The sequence below is a fragment of the Homarus americanus genome, unplaced genomic scaffold, assembly GCF_018991925.1.
Source record: "Homarus americanus isolate GMGI-L3 unplaced genomic scaffold, GMGI_Hamer_2.0 scaffold34360, whole genome shotgun sequence".
Classification (NCBI taxonomy): Eukaryota; Metazoa; Arthropoda; class Malacostraca; order Decapoda; family Nephropidae; genus Homarus; species Homarus americanus.
In genome coordinates, this window is record NW_024739403.1 from 6,825,906 (window position 1) to 6,845,374 (window position 19,469).

Genomic DNA, 19,469 nt, shown 5'->3' on the forward strand with positions numbered 1-19,469 from the left:
AGTAAATTTGTTAAAAAGATTCTAAACTCCGATATTCATATATGATCGTAAAAGTAATGATTTTCTCTGTATATTTTTAGCAAACTTTTATTAATATGCTGTACATTGATAGCTCCCCCACACTACCCACGCCCTGGCTATTAGCACAAACCTTCAGTGAACTATACTCGTCTCATTTTACATGGATACACCCACTGGGAATTACCGAACGCTGGCCAGTCCTGCTAAAATTAAACATAGATTAGTATACATTTGCTTTGATTCTCCAGAGTGTTATCACGTTGGGGCAATGTCATATTTCCCATGAACCTGAAAAGAAGTTTTACTGGTTGCTGTCGTTTACCTCCAAGTTTAGAAACTGAATTAAATTTGAAGATCATATTTGTTACCATAAAATACATAACAGGCACCCGAGTCTATTTGGGAGCTGACATTAGTGTGGTAAATAGTTTTGAAGATTACACAGAACTGATCGATAGACTGATAGTAGTGTATCTTACTACTTCACTACAAGAGACCTGTAGTGTCACCCTGATATGTTCTACAAGCAAATACATTTCCAATACTTATTATATACAGCAGAATGTGCACGTAGAATATATCAACATAATTACTCACGCTGCTAAACCCACCTATAAACTTATTACCTGTTAATCGGGAAACATAAGTCAGGACACTGGACCAGTACCAAACCGGTGCCTTTCATCAAGAACAACCACTTTAAGTCTTGACCGTCTTCTTTTGCTCTAACTTTAACATCACAATATGCAGAGAAGAATGTAACCAATATTGTTTATTTTTTAAGACTGCTGCACAAACTTTAACGCCCATCTTTAATGACTTTGCAAGATCATGATTTTTTTTGGACCTGCTGCAACAAAAACTTACAGCGTATATTAATGTCGTTGGATGTAACGAGCTTTTAGATTAAATAGATGAATATATAGAAGAGAATTTACTTATATATTCATTTAAGAGTATATTTATTAAGTCATTCGTGTCTCTCATGACAAGAATGGTAAAAGTAAGGTGGGCGTGGGAACACCAGTCTTCGCTCTGACACTATTTTTAGCCACAAAGTAATAATTTTTGACTATAAAGCTGTGATATTGACCTTTTAACAGCGATCACCAGAATCAAATGGTTTCCATACCGTGCAACATTCATCTCATTTGTCGGGTTTCCATTGTGAAGTGTTGAACAGGACCTAAAATGATGATATGCTTCTGGTGGGGGAATTTGACATTTTAATGGGTGGATATTTCTTAAACGGGCGAAACGGGCGTCTAATGCTGTGTTCAGATTAATTTTTGTATAAGTTCGGTTCATTTCATTAAAATTATGAACAACAAAAGTGAAAACACACAAAAAAAAATCACATTATCGTCTTGTTTACAGCATTTACCTAAGATATTGTCATGACATTTTCAAAGTTTTTAATTAATATGACACTTCTCTGATAACACTAACAAATTTACGAATTACTTGAGTTCCTCTTAGACCTTACCTACGAACTAAAGTGCCTGGGTGTACTGGCTCAATGTGTATTCCCTTCAAGCTGGTACAGTACTTGGTGTTAAAAAATAAAGGCACACTGTTCTCTATTGTGTTGTTTGCTAAGAGATAAAAAGAAAAAAATAATATTGTCGTCCACTCTAGAACAGGAAATAAATATCGAATGGTTCTCCCAACTTTTCAATCACTGTACATGTCAATTGACGTCAGATGTTAACTATAGCTAAATATTATCGCAAGTAGGAGTACAGTACATCTGTCACAGTACCGTGGGGATAGAATATTAATTTCTTTTATATCGTTAATAATAATACTAATAATAATGTCCAAAAGGATGGTAGAGGCTAAGTTCTGCATTATAGGCTTATTTTAGTGCGATTCAGGGGTTTGATGGGAACATTTTCTGTGGGTGTATCCCTCTTGTGGACCCCACCAGTGACTCCATGATTTTGTTCATCATACAGTCCCTGTACTAGTCTGGGAAAACCTCTGGTACCAATTCGTTGAACCTAAACATGAAACTTGAAATACTAGTAATGTATCTGGAAGACCCTGTCGTTAATTGTACCCATATTTAGTTATACAGAAGCAGGGGCAGAATTTTTCAGAAGACTCCAGGCGCTCATTATATTGTTTTAACTGGGACTGTCTTCACTTTCCCAACTCTAAAGTGAGGTAGCCATTATGAGAGTGCGAACCAGCTACCCCGAGGACGACAGACAAACACTGGATCAACTCTTGAAGGAAGAATACTTCTGTTGACGCTGTAATCTTTTCATCCGTCCAAGAGTCTCAACTGCTATCATTTAAGTATCACCTCACTCGCTCAGATTTTTCTTTCTCTCTCACTTCTCTCCCTCCCATAGTTTTCAACTTTCATTTACTATAAAATCTACACTACTCATTAAAATATTTTGTTCATGTCAACAGTTACGACGCACGGAGTGGTAACCTGTCGGCTGGTGCAGACCGCGTCCACGACCACAACCTGGGACCACGATCACAGTAAGTGTCCCTACTACCACAGTAAAAATAGCACGTTTCTCTGATACCACAGTAGCTGTATCTCCCTTTAATGTTACCACAGTGAGCTTAGCGCTGTTACCATTGTGAATGTAGTGTTTTTAATTGCTATCAAAGCAAGTACATGTATAGTGTCTCTAACCATCGCATAAATTGAAGCCTTTTTACTCTTCCACAATAAGTGCAGTGCTTGTAACTGCTACCTCAGTGTGTCGTCTTTAATTGCTTCCACATTTAGCGCAGCTGCTCTCACGTCTATCACAGTTTGTTACTTTCACGTTACTTCCACAGTAGTAATTGTGTCGCTCTCACTAACTGTACAGTAAGAATGTCGCCTCCCAGTACGCCCATCCCTTTAAAATACTCGACACTTTGTTCTCCCATTATGTTCTCTCGCTGGTACTTCATGGACGTCCTCCTCCGTACACATTCAGTACTTCCATCATCTCATCCTCAAACGTCCTCACCAACTTCACTGTCACTACCGCTGGCCCTCAAGCCTTTTCTCCTTTCATCTTTCCGAGTCCCACCTTCCCCTCTCCTTCTAGTTAAAGATCAAGTAATGGTATTCAGAAGTTATAGCAGTCGGCCGTTAAGTCAAAGATTAAGTAAAGAGCATTAGCAGACGTCATTCTCCAGGTTAAACCCCAACTGCCCATAGTTGTTCCGTCGCGTTGAGGCGTTTGTCATGGCCAGTTAGCTCTGTGCTCTTTATGTTCTTCAATTCCTGTAAAAGTAAATATTTAGGAAAGTCTTTTCATCAAATTTTTAAATGTAAAAGGAAAACAATGTGAAAAACGGTGACGATTGTGACAAATAGGATATAAATTAAAGTTAAAAGTCTAATAATAGATATTTTTCTAGATTTCTTGATTGATCAATTGTTTTTAGTGTTTAATTTTTGCCAAGGAGCTATAATGTTCAATAACTATTTATCACATTTATATCTCGGCTTAACAGTCTATAAAGCTACCAGCACTTTATTATACAGTCTAACACTAATGGACAAGTAAAATAGCTTTTTATATGAATGAAGTATTCTGCATTAAATAATAATTTTTCTAGTTATTTCGTTTAAATTTCAATCAGAATAACCACTTTCCAATACATTGAAATTGCGTTTGTTTTATATAGGAACAATTGTATCTGTTTTAATTCAAATACAACGAACAAGTTCAAAAAATTATTTAAAAATAAATCTTTTTATATTTTATGAATGTACAATAACTTAGAGTTTATTGAATATGATAATTTTTTTATTATAATATTGAAATTTTGTGTTAATGAAATACAAATTTTCTCTTATATACAGAGACGACTTTAACCTGATTAGTTAAACTTTTAAAGTGCTAAAGAAATTGTGATTAGATTTTAACTTATTTATCATAATACTTTCATGACAGCTTTAGTACTTGGTAAAAATCATTTGAAAATAATAACTTTAGTGTACCTTCCTCACTGACCACAGTCCACTTCTCAACGTAAAACACGGAGTAATGCTCACCTCTCACCCTCCCTCACTATCCAGTACCCACCTCTCACCCTCCCTCACTATCCAGTACCCACCTCTCACCCTCCCTCACTATCCAGTACCCATCTCTCACCCTCCCTCACTATCCAGTACCCACCTCTCACCTTCCCTCACTATCCAGTACCCACCTCTCACCCTCCCTCACTATCCAGTACCTCTCACCTCCCTCACTATCCAGTACCCACCTCTCACCCTCCCTCACTATCCAGTACCCACCTCTCACCCTCCCTCACTATCCAGTACCCACCTCTCACCCTCCCTCACTATCCAGTACCCACCTCTCACCCTCCCTCACTATCCAGTACCCACCTCTCACCCTCCCTCACTATCCAGTACCCACCTCTCACCCTCCCTCACTATCCAGTACCCACCTCTCACCCTCCCTCACTATCCAGTACCCACCTCTCACCCTCCCTCACTATCCAGTACCCACCTCTCACCTTCCCTCACTATCCAGTACCCACCTCTCACCCTCCCTCACTATCTAATGTCCATCTCACCTGTGTCTTGCACCTTTGCTACAGGTTCGTCTTGCTGGAAAAGGATAGTCTCCTGCGAGGGGGGTCAGGGAATCCCCCTGGGTCCCTGCCCGTGTTCCCCGGGTCCTTGGAACTGAGTCACGTGACCAGGGAGGACGCGGGCAGCTTCACCTGCCGGGTCGACTTCCTTAACTCACCTACCCAGAACCATCGCCTTCACCTCATCGTTTATGGTAAATAAAACATCAACTGTTTTTCTATTATATTATGTGTTAATTGGGATTTAGTTGAGACTAGTGACTGTTAAATGTTGGATTCGGTGTATCCTTTAGTCTCTTTGTGTGAGAGAATGAGAAAGTAAGTAAACCTTTTCTTAATTCTGATTTTTTTTACCTGTAATTAACGTTGCGGTGTAGACATTACCGTTTACCTTTTCCATAATTGTCTTTGTCATCCTTCCTCTGCTGATTATTTCGAATTCCTTCCAATTACAAATTAGAGTGTCAATGGTTTGCAACTTTTGCCTGCAATATTGGTTTACTCTCTCTTTCTCTCTTTTAGTCTCTCCCTTCCTCCGATGCAATTTATCTCTGTGTTGACGTACAGTAATATATCTTTAGGCAAGAAATGCTTTTCCTGAGGCGAAATGGGCAAATATTCTTTGAATTATAGGAATATATATCAACATTCTTCACACCTGTATCTCTCCGCCTTCGTGTGGGTGCAGACGTGGGGTGAGAGGAGGTGCCACCGCCAGCGTACTGTAAGTTGGCAGCTCAATAAGTACACTCGAACCACTCCTCCAGCTACACTGAAAGGCACACTCGGGTGAATTGTTCCTCTGGTGATATGGTGGAGATAGTCGATGCTTGCACGTGTCTAATACAGAGTTTATATCCCTTCACTTTTTGGAGTTCATGTTCTTCACTGGTTTAACTTCTCACCTGTCAGGCGTCATCAAAGGTTTTTGTTGTAAGTCGTCTGTCGTATCGGACAAAGTTTTCACAGCAAGAATACTCATTATGAATATTGTGTCTCGCGGGAGGGAGTTAGTGGAGATAATCTACTAATCTCTTGTGTACAGGGTCCCCTTTGGGCTAAAAGAACTCATCTGGCGTCAACTAAATAAAATATTAAAAGTGGCGTTTTGTAGTGAAGGGGTTAACATATATTTTACTTACACAACTCAATCAAACATCTTAACCAACTTGGGATGTTTGGGTTATAGGCGTTTTAAAATTGTAATTTATTCAGTAATTTACCTTAAAACTGATGAATGGCAATATTGTTTACATTGATTCAGGACTTGTTAAAGGCACCTTAGCACTATGTACATTTGAGGCTAGCTGTAACTTAATGGTGTCTTATGTACAACCTTTCCTCGTAGTTGTTATGTGGTTGAGGACCTTTATGGGAACATTAAGGCTCCTGTGTGTTGTATCACCTCTTTATGACCCAGTTACCCCCGCTTAAATGAACATTCCCGGAACATTAAAAAGCAAAAAAAAAAAAACAAAAAAAAAAAACTAATCAATAGATCTTTCTTCCGGGTCGGGTGACTTGACTGCATGTGGTAATAAAGCTTGTCTTAAGTTTATTTGGAAACTTAAATATTTATTGTTGGTTTGTTACATTGTTAAACACACACCTACACACACACACACACACACACACACACACACACACACATATACAGTTAAACAATCAGCTTAGGGTCGAAATAATAAAATAATGAAAAACATAATATGAAAAACTTACTTAATATAGCTCGTAAACTAATATAAAAAAAACGAAACACCGGAAATTTGTACCAAAATCCTCCTCAATAGAAGTCCCTAATAGAAGAGTTTAATCCCCCTTTTGGCCACGATAACCACAATCTTTATAAATGATCGAGTTTACTGTCTTTTAATTGGTCTATACGCAGACAATTTTACATCATAACTCTTCCTTTAAACGCTAGTTCTCAGTTAATCGATACCGTGCCAATAAAAATGTAGCATAAGCCTGATAAAGCCATCCTATTTTAATTATGTTTTATAAGAATTTACTACAGAAAATTCTACAACAAAGTGTTTATAAATTTGAGAGCGATTTGGAGTGAGAAATTATCAACTGAAGAGCAGATATTTTAGTGCGTATTATACCTACTGTTTCATTATAGTATATAGGCCTACGTGTGTTTTTTTCTTTATTTCTATAGGCCTACTGGCAGGGTGTCGTAAGAAGTGGTTGTGGCAGGGTGTCGTAAGAAGTGGTTGTGGTAGGGTGTCGTACAAGGAGGTTGTGGTAGGGTGTCGTACGAGGAAGTAGCGGCAAGGTGTCATAAGAGGAGGTCGTGGCAGGGTGTCGTAACAGGAAGTAGCGTCAAGGTGTCGTAAGAGGAGGAACAGCAGGGTGTCGTAAGAGGAGGTTGTAGCAGGGTGTCGTAAGAGGAGGCTGGGAGTGCATGAGGCAGTTATCATGACACATCTGACAGTCAGGGCTTCTCCCTCTTGACAGTTCCCCGAGGAATTCTCCGGCCATCATTTTTACCTGAGACAGCCGCCGCCACCGCTTGTGCGTTTCAGGTGAGAATTTCCTCCTTCATGACAACCCAATTTCCATTTCCCCAGAATTTTGAAGGACATGTAGAAAGTTTTCCTTCGTGAGAGTAAAGTAGACTGATGTTCATTAAATGGGTATACGTATATATGTTGATTTCTTCCCGTCACCCTCAAGTTATATTTATAGAAGGAAAGAATGAAAATCCGAAATCGAAATTTTAACTTTATTTACGTCTATTTCTCCCATAGTTTAAATAATAAGTGATTCTATACTCTATTACAACAACATAATGACTAGTTTAGTTTACCTCTACTACAAACCTTCTCTCTTTAATAATAGCTGTAACTTCTCTCTTTTGGTTCTCTTCTTAAAAAAAAGGACACACACACACACACACACACACACACACACACACACACACAAACACACACACACATAGTGGCTTTATCGGCCATTATCCCTATTTAGTATAACGTACAATACATATTCCTCTCTCTCTCTCTCTCTTTTCCTTTCACCACTTCTCTTACCACCCAGTTCTCTTTTCATCATCCTGTGTTTCTATTACCCAAACAGACACAGAACTCACCTGTGTGTGATGAGGTTGAGTATCAGAGGAATTAACCTGTACATTGGAACATTCATTTTACTCATTAATAGAGGAAATTAACCAGTCTATGACAGTGTCGACAAGAGAAACTAATTACTAAACAGGAAAGGTCTTAAACACCCACTTGTCCTCACACATTGTTTCCACTGTGTGTGTGTGTGTGTGTGTGTGTGTGTGTGTGTGTGTGTGTGTAGTGGAGGCTCTTCATATATTGGTGTAATAATGTCTTTTGGACTCGATGCTTAGTTCCTCCTTTACCTGACGAAGGAAGAGATCTTGTAGAGTGTGATAAGAGACAGAGCATGTGATAGAAATTTGGAGAAATGGAGAGAAAAAGAGAGGAGTGAAGAGAGGAAAACCGGACAGAAATAGAAAGGGATGAAGAGGTGGAAAATAGGCGAAAGAAAGAGAGGAGTGAAGAGAGGGAAACGGACAGAAATGAAGAGGAGTGAAGAGAGGAAGACAGACAGTAATAGAGAGGAGTGTTATGAAGAGAGGTAAACATACAGAAATACATAGGGATGAAGAAATGAAGAAAAAAAGACGAGAGAAAAGAGACAGTGAAATATGTAAATAAAGAATAAAACAGGTGTGTGACATAAGGAACCCACTGTAGGGACAACGAAACAGAAGCAAGAGTGAACATTAACATTTACTACAAAAAACACAGTGAACCTTGATATTCTATACGAGTGTATTTATCATCAGATTCCAATAATTTTTTACTACATACAAAAAAAAAAAAAAAATTCACAATAACATTAGCTCTGGTGTCCAAAATATTTTACCTCTGTATTTGAAACTATAAAAGATATTGTCTTGATCGAGTATAATATTTAGTTTATTATATCTCCCGTATTAGTTATAATAGTGTGTGTTAGCTGCAGTTGTTACCATTCAATACTGTGATTATGCATCGTGTTCGAACAAGGAAATGAATCTTGTCACTTTATCGGGAGGTTAAGTGAAGCTCTTCCTTAATGTGGTGTTTGATGTTGGGTCGTATTGCTCACTTATCCTCCAGAAGCTTTTAATATTATTTTACAGTTTTTTTTCAGTTACTTACTTCTAGTTCAGGATATTTCATTTTGATAGAAAAACGATTAATACCAAGGCTAATACCAATGATTATGTTTAGGTATTCTGTGTAATAGGATTGACACAGAAAAACAGCATTTTCATTTCGTCTCTAACAAACAGCAAGCTTAAAATATTTTTCAATATGGTTCGCCACAAGGAGGTATAAAGTTGTTCAAGTAAAAACTAAACTATATTATGCCCCGAATAATTCTGTCAAGATTCCTGAGTTAAATGACCCAAAGACTACTGTAACGACTCTCTCCCCTCCTCTACCATCATAACAACCACTTGTTCCAACTTGACACCAGTAGAAGAAACTGCTTCACAAAGCTACTCGACTCCAGTGAGCACTGATCAAAACCAGTTTCCCATTCGACTATGAGACTGAAGTATCGAGGCAAGTGTGTCTGCCTGATAAACTCAGTCTCTTCTCTGAGGCCTATGGTGTTCCTCTTCGCTAGGTGTGTGGACAAAAAAATCGCATTATGGACTACTGCTGGTGGTGTTGTGATGGTTTGCTGGTAGTGGACTACGGCGGTAATCCCTGGTTCCTTGTGGTTGGCCATCGCAGCCTAGACATGCTACCTGAGCTGCCAATTTTATCAGATTTTTGTGTTGTATAATTATAGTATGTGTATATAATGTTTAAGAATAATTGGGTAATATTCTGGGGTGTTGTGATAATTGCATATTTGTGTTTTAGTTGTGTTGTGTAATGTACTTAACCAACTATATTAATTACACAGTTTACTTAATAATCTTATTCCTTTCATGACTTAATTTTGTCTATTACGATAAAGTGATTCTTGTGTGTGTGCTCCTTACTTGCTGCCTCCACGTATTTCAACCCCTAGATTATTCACTCACTATTTAAACTTGTCAACACTACACATTGTGTATTATATCATGGGAGTGTATATTATCCTATAGCTGCCGCTCCCTCAACACCAGGGGCAGCCGGTGTCCCTCGGTATCAGGCAGCAGTATTTCCCAACAAGATTTATCAAAATACATTTCTAAAAATCAAATGATACACTAACAATTATTTATGTGCAATTGTGCATATTCAAAACTGCCGAGTTTTCTTAATAAATATAATCTGTAATTACGTTCATCCTGTTTCTTCTATTACATAACAGGTGTTGCTTCACATTTATTTGTCATGTGATATTTTATAACAGTTGTTTGTTTATATATCACTTTTAGGTTTTACAATTATTCCACAGAAGCTTTGAAGTAGATTAATTCTCCTGGAGTCAGTCAACTCCAGTTATTGATCAAAACAACTTTAACGCCTTTTATACTAGAACATTTATTCGTCATATTAATCCGTCCTTATATATTACTACATGTGTGGTTAATGAGAGACCGCCTTCTTGCAGCCAAGTACAATAATTTTATGTAAAGAGAAACAGCAGTCACTCATACACTTCGCCAGAGTGAAAATGAACTTTTCTCCGCCAGAATGTGAATGAGTCGGTGATGAAATTTATTTCGAAATATTTGGATTAACCAAAGTGATGGATGAAGAACTGGTTCACAAAAATAAAGATTTGTTACTAAATTTTTAGCAAAATTAACATTGTACAAGTCTCTGTGACCTGTCTGACCTTTCACATTCATTCTTCACTGCCCTCAGTACTCCCTCACAGCCTCCATAAATAGATCTCCTTATTCACTCCTTTTCACTACAACTGCCGAATACACCAGTGACACCATAACTAACATACCAGCACCATAACATTTAACTGCTCTTCATTTGCCTTAAGAGACTAAATCTACCTTCATTCTGATCCTCAACTTAACGTCAAAACCCCTATCTTTTCTTCCTGTCCTACTATTTAACTCAGTATTATTATAATCACTTATTCTCAATAGTCTGACACCTGCCTACCGCTGACATGAGACCCCCAGCTACCATCAACATCGTTACATTCAGCTGAGCCTCAACGTTAGTTTTTTTTATGGGGATTTGCTCACCCGGGCACAGATCTCCAACCCACATCAGGGACTGGGGAGCGAAAAGACAAACAATAATAAATACAGACTTGGAAAAAAATTAACTGATCATGGGTGAGAAACGATGTATATGTTGTGTACATGAGGCAGAAAGTGAGGTCACAATTTTTGTGATGCCATATGGCAGCAGGATCTACCATTAGACAACATATTATGCTTTCAATATTTTCCCAAGCGGTAGTACCTCCCTGTTAGGTACCTACTATCAGGCAGCACCTCGCCCACTTAACTAAAGGCCCTGATCAGTAAGTTTCCCCAGAAGCATAAGAAACGCGTAAGATCTAAGAAGATTGTGTGTGTGGGGTGGAAAGGAAGGGAGGGAGGGGATGGTTGGGTTTACGAACAATGTTGTATAACTTGAAGAACGAGATTTCCATCCCCGATATACAGTACGTCTTGTGTGATTCTATTAGACTGATTGATATATGACAAGACCCATATAAGGTACAGCACCTCTAGGCCGGGCATTACTACAGAGCGTCAAGACCTTTAACCTTTGTAGTTCTTTTACTACTCTCTAGGGTCATTACCTCCATAAGCTGCCCAGTAATTATTCCGATGTGTTGTTTTAGCTGACAGTAAGTCCTCTTGTCTTCTATTACTGTTATATAAACACGTAATGGTGTACTTATAGTGCAAAAAGGAATATGCTTCTAAAATTTTCTTTTTAAAACCCTATTATTTTTAACCATGATAGGTATTATAAAACATGTACTTCGACTCACGGTAAAATTAAGCGAGTAGTTTAAGTTTATTTTTTATAAAATTGTCATATAAATGGAGTAAATAATAAACAAAAGGTTAGTCTTGTTAAAATGTAAAAAATGCACGTGTCCCAAAGAAAGCGATAGCCAGTTAGAGACAAGCGACATAACACAAGTACAGACGAGTATGGGTGAGTCAACCTCAATTTAGGGCAGCTCCTCCCCTGTCTCTTGACGGCTGACGTCGTTAGTGTGTGATGGGTGGAGGGGGGGGGGGGTTACCTTAACAGCACCGCGGCCTGGCACACGTACCTCATCACCACCATGTCTCCTCCACAGAGCGCCCATCATCAGTGACGGTGGTGGACGGGCGGGGCAAAACCCTCACGGCGGGGCCCGGGGGTGTATACACAGCGGGGCCCTTCAACAACACCAGCCCGCTCCTCCTCAGCTGTAACGTCTTGGGAGGTTCGTTGAATACATTCTTCATCTTTTCTTGTTATTATAATTAATGTTACCATTATTGTATAATGTATTTCCATGAGTACTGCTGTAAGAATACTCAGGGGGATTGGTTACAAGGCTACAGAGATATACAATAGTTATTCAAACTCTGTTCTCATGGTTTTATCCGTTTTAAATATTTCCTTTAGGTCAGATGTCAGTGTAGCCAAACCACTCCAAGACAACGGATCATCTCTTGAGAGCGTGTCTTAGGACTGTGCTTCTTTGTTCCTCTCTCTTAAACTCATTTCCTCATCACATGTTCTCACCAAATGGCTCTACTTTATTTTTGTTCTGTATAATTGTAAAGTTTTCAAGGAACCTCACACGTTTTGAATTTTTTTTTTTGCAATTTCCTAAATATAATGGGTCCATTTGTGTGTGTATACGTGTGTTGTGCAGAGTTCATATATATTTATATTTCTGATGCACCCAATGTCTTATGATACACTAATACACTTTCATGTTTTCTTAAAGTATGTCTTAGAAATTAGAGCAGTGTTCACTCTAGCGATACATTACAACTCGCTTCACACCAGAGAGAAAGACGACAACTTTTCAGGAGAAACTTCAGTATTGTGAAACTATAATTATCAGTAAGCTGAAACATCACTTAAAAACTGTAATTTTATACTACACGAAAGTTAAAATTTCTCAACTTAAGGACCACTCTGAGAATTAATACTTTCGACAGACACCAGCGAGGATCTCCACCCAAAATAACATTATTCCAGGTCATTAATCATACACCCACAAGACCTGTTTGATACTAAAAATAATATAGTGATGCCGAGAGATAACGCAAAGATAACATATAGGGTACACTTTGCTTCGGGTAAGATTGGATAAATATTCCTCTTGGTGGTGAGGAGAAATCGGGGCTGTGATTGGGAAACTTTTGTTAACCTGTGCTTCTATAATACGCCGTCTACCGAGCTGGAGTTGGTCTACCGGGATATTAAACTAAACTAAACTGAACTAGACTAGACTAAACTAAACTATAAACTAGATTACTATGTTACTGGGTTAGCTTAGATTAGGTTAGGTTAATGGACGCTACAGTCTATTTCACTATATAGCTTTTGCCTGAGATTCTGTGGAGTCATTAGTTTGTGTTAAGGTCTCTCGTTTCTCATATACCTCAGCTCAGAGGCAACGTGACCGGTTTTCTCTCTCCTCTCTCTCTCTCTCTCTCTCTCTCTCTCTCTTTGAATTTATTTTAAAATTTATTCAAACTCCTCTCCAACACACCTCCCCTACTAAGTTCCCTCCGGTACACCTTCCCCACAAAGTTCCCTCCAAAACACCACCCCCACAAAGTCCCCTCCAAAACACCACCTAAACGTACTGTCATATCATCCACTTAATCACTTACCTACAAAACAACCACTTACGCCTCTCACCTTCTTTTATAGGCATTCACTTTTGTTGCTGTGAGGCAAATACCAGCCACTCCACTTCCTTGGTGCTTTTGTTTAATGGCTCTTTTTTGGCAGTTGCCGTAAAGGGAATAAAATAAAAACAATATTAAAATTTATTGTAAATTTTTATCTCATAGGTTGTTTAGATTTTATTATTTTAACATGATTTGCGTTGCAAATGAAGAAAAAGTTGAATATTAAAAAAAAAAATTATGTGGGATTAGTTTACGTTCTCTTCCTGTCGTCTCTGAAATACTATCATCCGAGGTCAGGATATATTTCACAAGCTTGACACTCAAAGTGGATCTCTGAAATTGTTTTGCGTGTACCAGGTGTGGATAATAACAGTGGATCTGCAGGAATTACGAGGATAATAAGTGTTTTGAAATGACATATTGTCTCAGCATTGCAAAAACGAAATGTGTCATATTTTAGTCTAGTAAATCCACAAATAAATTTATTACCTGAAAACTAATGTTACCTGAGATTAATGGGTAATAAAGGGTTAATCCAGTACTGTAAATCACTACTATATACACATCATAAATAAACTGTATGGGTAAGGCACGATTTTTTAAGGGGGAAGTAGTTCAGTGTTTACCTCACATTGGACTTTAAACAAAATTACAGTGAAGACCATCAGAGCAAAAACGTGATAAACTTTATGCACATTGTCCTCTTATTGCGTATTTTTGTGTTTAATGTGTGTAGGTTTATTAAGAAACAGGTTAGCTTGAGTGTACTGTATATGGGCTGTGTGTAATAGAATTTAACTGTATAGGGTAGATGAGGTTAGATCAGTTTTTTTGTGTGGGAAATATTTCACTACGATAGAGTTGATGAAACATAAATAGATGATGATTCAGTACTATACTAATGGTCTATATGTCTATTTCTCTCCTCTAGGGTGGCCGCCGCCTACTATAGAGTGGATCAGGGAAGGGAGGCGACTGCCGAGCTCTATAGACAACGGGGGTGACGGCTCAGTGGGTAGTCGGTTGTTCATCAGCTCTCTTAAAGCCGAAGACTATATGTCTGAGATGCAGTGTGTGGTGATCAACAACAACCTCACAGCGCCCCTCTACAGCCGAGTTAGGATCGACATGAACAGTGAGTAATAGACTTTTCTCTCCGCGTCTCACTGCCTCACGTACTAATGTCAATGGAATTAGGAAAATACGAGTCTTTTTATTTTTTTACCGGGTGATGTAACGAGATCTGAAAAGATGTTTGAATTTCGTCCTTGAATAATTTGCTAAAAGGTTTCAAAATACCTTATTTAAGAAAGTTTATTTCGTTCAATAAGTTTATCCAGTCTCTCGTTTGGTTGGTAAATGCAGCTCTATCAGTTTAAACTAGGATTCGTCTTTAGTCTCTCAAACAGCTTTTATATCACTGTTTTCAATATCCTCTGTTTACTGGTGACATATTACAACCACTTTTTCAACTTTGTATCATCGAGTTTGGTAAAAGCTTCACCGGTAAAAAAAATTCCACTGGTTGATTCTTCCTCTAAGGAACACAGACACCAAGACCAAACATATTCAGACCCTCTTAATGACATGATTTAATTACTTTTGATTTCATAGCAAAAAATAGCATCTTAACTTATTTCGCAAGGGTGACGACAGTTCATCTTCATCCTCCACGCCCGTGCTAAAGTGCTTCATCTCAATATTTACCAGAGAGCACTTAAGGCCTGCCGGAGAGAGATTGAACATGTACCGCGAGTCCTGGACTTCTGTCGGTATAAATTTATGTAATTTCCTAGCAACTAGAACCCCTAAAATTCATTGTAATCAAAGAAATAAAAGACTAAAACCTAGACCCGTTGTTTTCAGAAAAAAGTTGAATACTACAATGTATTTAATTGTGACGAAGCAGAATAACTGCAGTTGTTCCTGAAACTAACATAAATGTTTTTTTACTCGAAACATTCCTGTAAACTGATATCAAGCTTCGAATTTTTTTCGTATTTTTTCCGTTCAACTTTTTTTCTTTAACCCCCGGGCAAGGATTTGTGTGTGTGTGTGTGTGTGTGTGTGTGTGTGTGTGTGTGTGTGTGTGTGTGTGTGTGTGTGTGTGTGTGTGTGTGTGTGTGTGTATGTGTGTGTGTGTGTGTGTGTGTGTGTGTGTGTGTGTGTGTGTGTGTGTGTGTGTGTGTGTGTGTGTGTGTGTGTGTGTGTGTGTGGGTGGGTGTGTGTGTGTGGGTGTGTGGGTGTGTGGGTGTGTGTGGGTGTGTGTCCATCTATTGTATATCTGATATACTGCCGATTCCCCAGCTTACTTGCCAAGGGGTATTGGATATAGGTGTTCTTGATCACCGAGTCGGGTTCTTTTGCACATAAAAAGTTTTCTAAAAAAACAAAAAATAGTTGAGTTCTGTCTGTACCAGTTGAGGATCGTTATCACCCAGTCAAGCTCTATATGTGTCGCCAAGCATGAAGTGACAGCCAAAGTTCACTGGCGTAATAATTGGTAATCCTTTAAAAGTTTCATTATATTCACAGACAATTCAAATGATAGGTTAAAGATATAAATGATGAATTTCGGTTGTCCACGTATTTACAGTATGTCCATGATCCTGTAATTAATGTACTTAGTTTAAGTAATTATTTCCAAGAAAGAATTATTGTCAATACGTAGCACCAAGATCTTCCTAATTACGGTATGGCAGTGAATTATTGGCTGCGTGAAGTTTATTAACAATATAATACTAAAGGTAAACCCTGAACAACTACTGCATATATATTCTTTATCATTAAATGCTAAATATAAAATATTAATCGCCAATCACAAACAGGGAAACTTATTCTCGAAATTTTTGATGGTTCACTGGTCGAGTCGACCCCTCAGTCTGCGCAAGACACAGGGCATCAGATACAGTATTCCATAGATGTAATTAACACAATCTCAACCGTCGACTGGCTTGACGCTCTTCCTTTAGTTAGGTTCTTGGTCAGTTTTTTCACAACGTGGGAACATGTTCTTGATGAGCACTAAATTTGCTAAATACTGTTTCTTTCTTGCTCTCTATGTCGGCTATCAGCCTTAAAACCTTGAATTTCCATTGACACACTGAGCCTGCAAGTGAAGAGATTGTAAATGCCAGAATGTTTAGTGCACAAGGAAAATAAGGAGCTCAGAATAAGTACTGTGATATATGAATAAACAAATAAAATAATTAAACAAATAAAATAAATAAATAAATAAATAAATAAATATATATATATATATATATATATATATATATATATATATATATATATATATATATATATATATATATATATATATATATATATATATATATATATATATATACAAGGAAAAGAAAAACACAGAGTTCCCAAAGCGCTTTCGTGTAATTCACATCTTCAGGGTAGTACAGACTGTCTGTGCTGCCTGAGCAATATATTATATATATATATATATATATATATATATATATATATATATATATATATATATATATATATATATATGACACTGGTTGAAAAACGTCAACAGAGACGAGATGGAACATCTTACAGCTGTCAGTTTCACTGCTGACTCTACCAGGACAATGCAAGTGACATAATATTTTAACTTTGTTCAATATGTATTTCTCTGTTTGTAAAACAAATAACGAAAATAATTCATGACTTTGCTGCAAACGGGGGTAATAAATCGATTTAATGATCACGGGAGAAAAGATTAAGGTCACCTGTCGTCCCCAAAGTGTCATCTCACTTCTCCCACAAGTGTTGTTTCTTAACCGTCTTTCTTAGTTGTTGTTATATTTTTAGGTTATTCCTGGGAATCCGTCACGGTTCCTCCCTCATACTTGTTCCAACCATTGGCTCAACGTTGCCCACCTACTCCGAGCGTAGAGTTTGTTTGACTTCGACGGTAAATATTCCTTAATAAAACATCCATTTATATCTGAAAGTTAATGTTTTCAAGCAGTGATGCCTTTACATACATTAAAATCGGCATTAAAATGAGACAGTGCTACTCGAGCTGAATAAAATAGTCTTGCGTTAGCCAGAATAATATACCTAAGTATTGCACTAAACCTTGGTTAATGTTCAGTACCTGTAATAGTCTGGTCACTAACACACTTTGTGATTAAACAATATTTCTTGACGGACAATCTACAAAAAAAACGTTTTTGCATTTGCAAGAGGATGAATATCACAGTATCTTCTGTCAAAAAGTGTGGCGCATAACTTCTCCCCTCCTCCTCAAAACTCCCATTTATGAGTATGTAAGTCAGTCCTGTGTATCATGCCCAACGTGACTCCTGATGATAGCTTCCAAAATCAACATACACATTTGATTCTTTATTCACATGTTGAAGAATTTGTTTCACAAATACCGCCAGTACCTGGGAGCCGACACACATCAAAGAACATTTACCTCCACAAATGTGGTGGCTTGCATTTATCCGGCCCAACAAACAGGCAAGCTGCTGATCGGATATTATTAGGTGTGTCATGTGTGGATCTTACAGGTATGCCATGCAGATCTTATAGACAGCCTGCTGTGTGGATATTGTAGACAGTTAGGCTCGTGTTTTAGCGTCTTGCTGTGAGGAGTTTAGAGTACGCCTCTCTATATGGGTCATTCCCAGCAACCTTTAGCTTGTATCTTACAGACGCCTGTGGATCTTACAGGCAGTATAGTATTTTTTTTATATAGGAAGGTTCATGTCTAATATCATCCCTCTGGAGGTGACCTCTTGTAAGCATCCCCCAGGTCGTCTTCTGTGTAGTACCTTCTCTATGAAGCATCCCTAATGGGTGACCTTCTGTATACCTCCTTCTATAGGCAGTCTTCTGTATAGCACCCCTATAAGCAGATATCTGTACAGCATCACCCTCCATAGGCAGTCTCAACAGCAGCACACCCAGCCAAGAGCTCTTGTAGTGTCCCAGGCAGGTATAACATATATTTTTTAACAATATTCGTCTAAATGGATTAACTGATAGCGTCAGAGCCCCAGGGATAAAGGTCTTGAAGGTGTATATAACCGTCACTTTGTTGGGTGGCGCCTCCTTACAATATATCAAGTCCTCAAGGTGACGCTCTAGAATTTAGTACTATCGGGATTCTAACGGGGTCCGTGGCGGGGTTGAGTCCACCAACCCTGTTAAAAAAAGAAGGGAGGCAAATACTTATTGAAGTCCTGGATATGGTAATTAATGGAAATTTAAGCCGTCGTTACAACAAATTAAAGTTGAACAATACTTTTCGCTGTGAATACCATAGAGCTACCCTCAACCTCTGGTGTTTGTTTCTCGTTAAAGAAAACAGTTTGAAGGTTATCTGCTGAGGTAAAAACTGGAGAAAATAAATCAGTTTTATCACGAGGTAATTTCCTGCAGCCAAAGATTTGAAGTTAGTTTAGGTTCTTGTAGCATAATGGAGTTGGCTCTGAGGATGGCAGCCAGGTTGTGTCGTGTGGTAGTATGGTGGTGAGGGACAATAGAGAGAGTCACTTGGGGTGGTGGTGATGGTGGCTGTGGTGGTGGTGGTGGTGGTGGTGGCGGTGGCTGTTGTGGTGGTGGCTGTGATGGTGGTGCTGGTGGCTATGGTGTGGTGGTGCTGGTGGCTGTGGTGGTGGTGGTGGCTGTGGTGGTGCTGGTGGCTGTGGTGGTGTGTAATGGTGGTGCTGGTGTGTGGTGGTGGTGGCTGTAATGGTGGTGATGGTGGCTGTGGTGGTGGTGGCTGTAGTGGTGTTTGCGGTAGTGTTATTCTTGTCTCAGTTTTAGCATCATAAATTTAGAATAAAGATGCTCGGGTAACAGTGACAGTGGATTTGCGGTGGTACTGATAGCGGTGTTCATGGTTGACGATGGTGATGGTGGTAGAAATGATGGTACTAGTAAAGATCATGGTTATAGTTCTTACAGTAAAATTAGTTGTGGTGGAAGTAGTAAGGATGATGGTGGTAGTAGCAAACATAATAGTGGTGATGGTTGTGGTAAAAATATGGTAGTAGTTGTTATAGTACTGTAAAGACGATAGTGGTGGTAGTTCTGAGAGTGGTGT

General features: G+C 38.5%; 1 protein-coding gene across 1 annotated transcript in view; it reads left to right on the plus strand.

Annotated features, from left to right (window-relative positions):
• Positions 1–19,469, plus strand: part of LOC121874581 — a gene marked incomplete in the record, with an annotated part of 90,261 nt that overhangs the window by 31,832 nt on the left and 38,960 nt on the right. Inside the window, 4 exon segments of the mRNA XM_042378783.1 lie at positions 2,446–2,520; positions 4,594–4,781; positions 11,848–11,976; positions 14,340–14,543. Of these exon segments, the coding sequence (XP_042234717.1) occupies positions 2,446–2,520; positions 4,594–4,781; positions 11,848–11,976; positions 14,340–14,543 (596 nt within the window).